The sequence below is a fragment of the Fonticula alba genome (genome assembly GCF_000388065.1).
Source record: "Fonticula alba strain ATCC 38817 unplaced genomic scaffold supercont2.7, whole genome shotgun sequence".
Taxonomy (NCBI): domain Eukaryota; order Rotosphaerida; family Fonticulaceae; genus Fonticula; species Fonticula alba.
Window position 1 is genome coordinate 355,465 of NW_009242977.1, and position 2,128 is coordinate 357,592.

Here is a 2,128-nt window from a genome sequence, read left to right on the forward strand (position 1 = left end):
GCCAGCAGACCGCGGCCCTCTGCCGCGCCCGGCAGATCCGCCAGCCTCCTTCTTTCTCTCGCCCCGGACCGATGCCGCAGCGCGACCACCGTGCCCAGTTGGCTCTCCCCGCTTACCTCCCGCTTGTTGCCACCGCCGTTCTCCTGCCCGTCTGCCCCCATCAGCCCCTCCTCTGCCCGCCCACTGGACGCCGCCCTCCGCCGCTCCCTCACTCAACATGAGCACCGCCACCAAGCGCGGCACCTCGGCCCAGGCCACCTCGGCCACCGAGGCCGGCTCGGCCGCCAGGACCGAGGGCCCGAACTCCAGCCGCTACCTCCTGTTCAGTGACAAGAGCGACAAGGTCCCGGTCCTGGCCAAGGAGCCCCTGGATGACTTCATCCTCTCGTACCAGGAGGAGCCGCACATGAGCCGGCGCATGGCCATGCTCAAGAAGTACCCCGAGGTGCGTGCCCCTCACGCCGGTCCTCCCCCCTCCGGCGACCGTGTGCTGTCCCCCCCCCCCCCCCCCTGTTTGTCTCTCTGACCCCGGCCTCGCGCCCGCCTTCCCCCCCCCAACCACCACCACCACAGATCAAGCAGCTCTTCGGGTACACCCACCTGACTGGCATCATCTGCACGGCTCTGGTGATCCTGCAGGTCGGCCTGTCGCTCTTCCTCAGCCAGTCGGCCCACTTCTTCTCCTGGTACTACTTTGTCATCGGTACGTGTCTCGACCAACAGTATGACAGCGAGCAAGGCGAGAGAGCGAGAGTGAGAGACGGAGAGAGAACGAGAGAGAGGGGGGGGGCAAGGGAGAAAAACAGCCATGCATATTGGCCTCCTCCTCCCTGTCTCGCCCTCTCCGCCTCCTTCCTCCCCCCCCCCCCCCCCCCCCCCCCCCGCTGCTTCCCCACCTCTTTGCCTGGCCCCCATAGCCACTGACATGCCCCTCCGCGCGCAGCCTACGTCGTCGGTGCCACCGCCAACCACGCCCTCCTGCTGGGCATCCACGAGCTGGCCCACTCGATGGGCTACCGCGGCATCAAGTACAACCGCCTGATGGCCATGATCGCCAACATTCCCATCCTCATCCCCTACTCCACCGCCTTCAAGGACTACCACCTGAAGCACCACCGCTACCAGGGCGTGCCCGGGGTCGATGTGGACCTGCCCACCCGGCTGGAGACCAAGATCTTCTGGCACTGGTCCACCAAGCTGCTCTTCTGCGTGTTCCAGATCTTCTTCTACGCCATCCGGCCGATGTTCATCCGGCCCTTCGATCGGGACTCCTGGCTCGTGCTCAACTGGGCCATCCAGATGACCTTCAATGTGGGGCTCTACACGCTCTTCGGCTGGCGGCCCTTCTTCTACATGCTCCTGTCCACCTTCCTGGCCGGGTCCCTCCACCCGACGGCCGGGCACTTCATCGCCGAGCATTACTCCTTCGATGGCGAGAATGAGACCTACTCCTACTACGGGCCGCTGAATGCCGTCACCTTCAATGTGGGCTACCACATGGAGCACCACGACTTCCCCAACATCCCCTGGACCAACCTGCCCAAGCTGCGCAAGATCGCCCCGGAGTTCTACAACAACCTGCCCTACCACATGTCCTGGACCAAGGTCCTGATCAACTTCATCTTCGACGACCGTGTCACTGTCTTCAACCGCATCGTCCGCGAGGCGCCGGAGGTGGCCACCACGACCCTCGGCGCGCCGCCCCTTGTCCACTCGAAGTTTGACCCGGCCCTGCGTGTGACCGCTGCCCAGTGATGGCGGCGACCCGCCTCTCTGCCGCCGCCCCCGGCGACTGCCCGATGGATGAGAGAGAGAGAGAGAGAGAGAGGGCTGTGCCTCCCAAGCAGCAGCACCGCTGTGCCAGCAGGGGGTGACCTGAAGAAGTGCGGCGCGTGTCCCCAGGCCTGGCCGGCTTCGGGCGTAAGGGCGGGCCACCCCGGTGGTAGCCCCCTCTGCGCCCCTGGTGCATCTCTCCCTCCCCAGAGGGCGGGGCTGTGGCAAAGCATGCACGCGTATATCCCCCCCCCCCCCCCCCGGGAGGCGAGGAGGTGGGCGAGAAGGGGCTCTGTACCCCTCCCGTTGTCTGGGGAGGGGGGTGAAGGGGCAACTGCCGCCAGGGGCGGCCGCC

At 66.5% G+C, this 2,128-nt stretch overlaps 1 protein-coding gene across 1 annotated transcript; it reads left to right on the top strand.

Moving 5' to 3' along the window:
- Positions 1 to 9: 9 nt before the first annotated feature.
- Positions 10 to 1,826, top strand: H696_04275 (hypothetical protein). Its single transcript, XM_009498153.1, has 3 exons — positions 10 to 445; positions 574 to 703; positions 944 to 1,826. Exons 1-3 carry the CDS (start codon positions 218 to 220, stop codon positions 1,753 to 1,755), a joined length of 1,170 nt encoding a protein of 389 aa, XP_009496428.1. The 5' UTR covers positions 10 to 217; the 3' UTR covers positions 1,756 to 1,826.
- Positions 1,827 to 2,128: the final 302 nt, after the last annotated feature.

What these genes read in the sequence shown, in the direction of transcription:
- H696_04275 (XM_009498153.1), top strand. Translation starts at nt 218, where the DNA reads ATGAGCACCGCCACCAAGCGCGGCACCTCGGCCCAGGCCACCTCGGCC. An exon ending in TGCTCAAGAAGTACCCCGAG is followed by an intron (nt 446 to 573) that starts GTGCGTGCCCCT and finishes CCACCACCACAG; the next exon opens with ATCAAGCAGCTCTTCGGGTA. An exon ending in CTGGTACTACTTTGTCATCG is followed by an intron (nt 704 to 943) that starts GTACGTGTCTCG and finishes CTCCGCGCGCAG; the next exon opens with CCTACGTCGTCGGTGCCACC.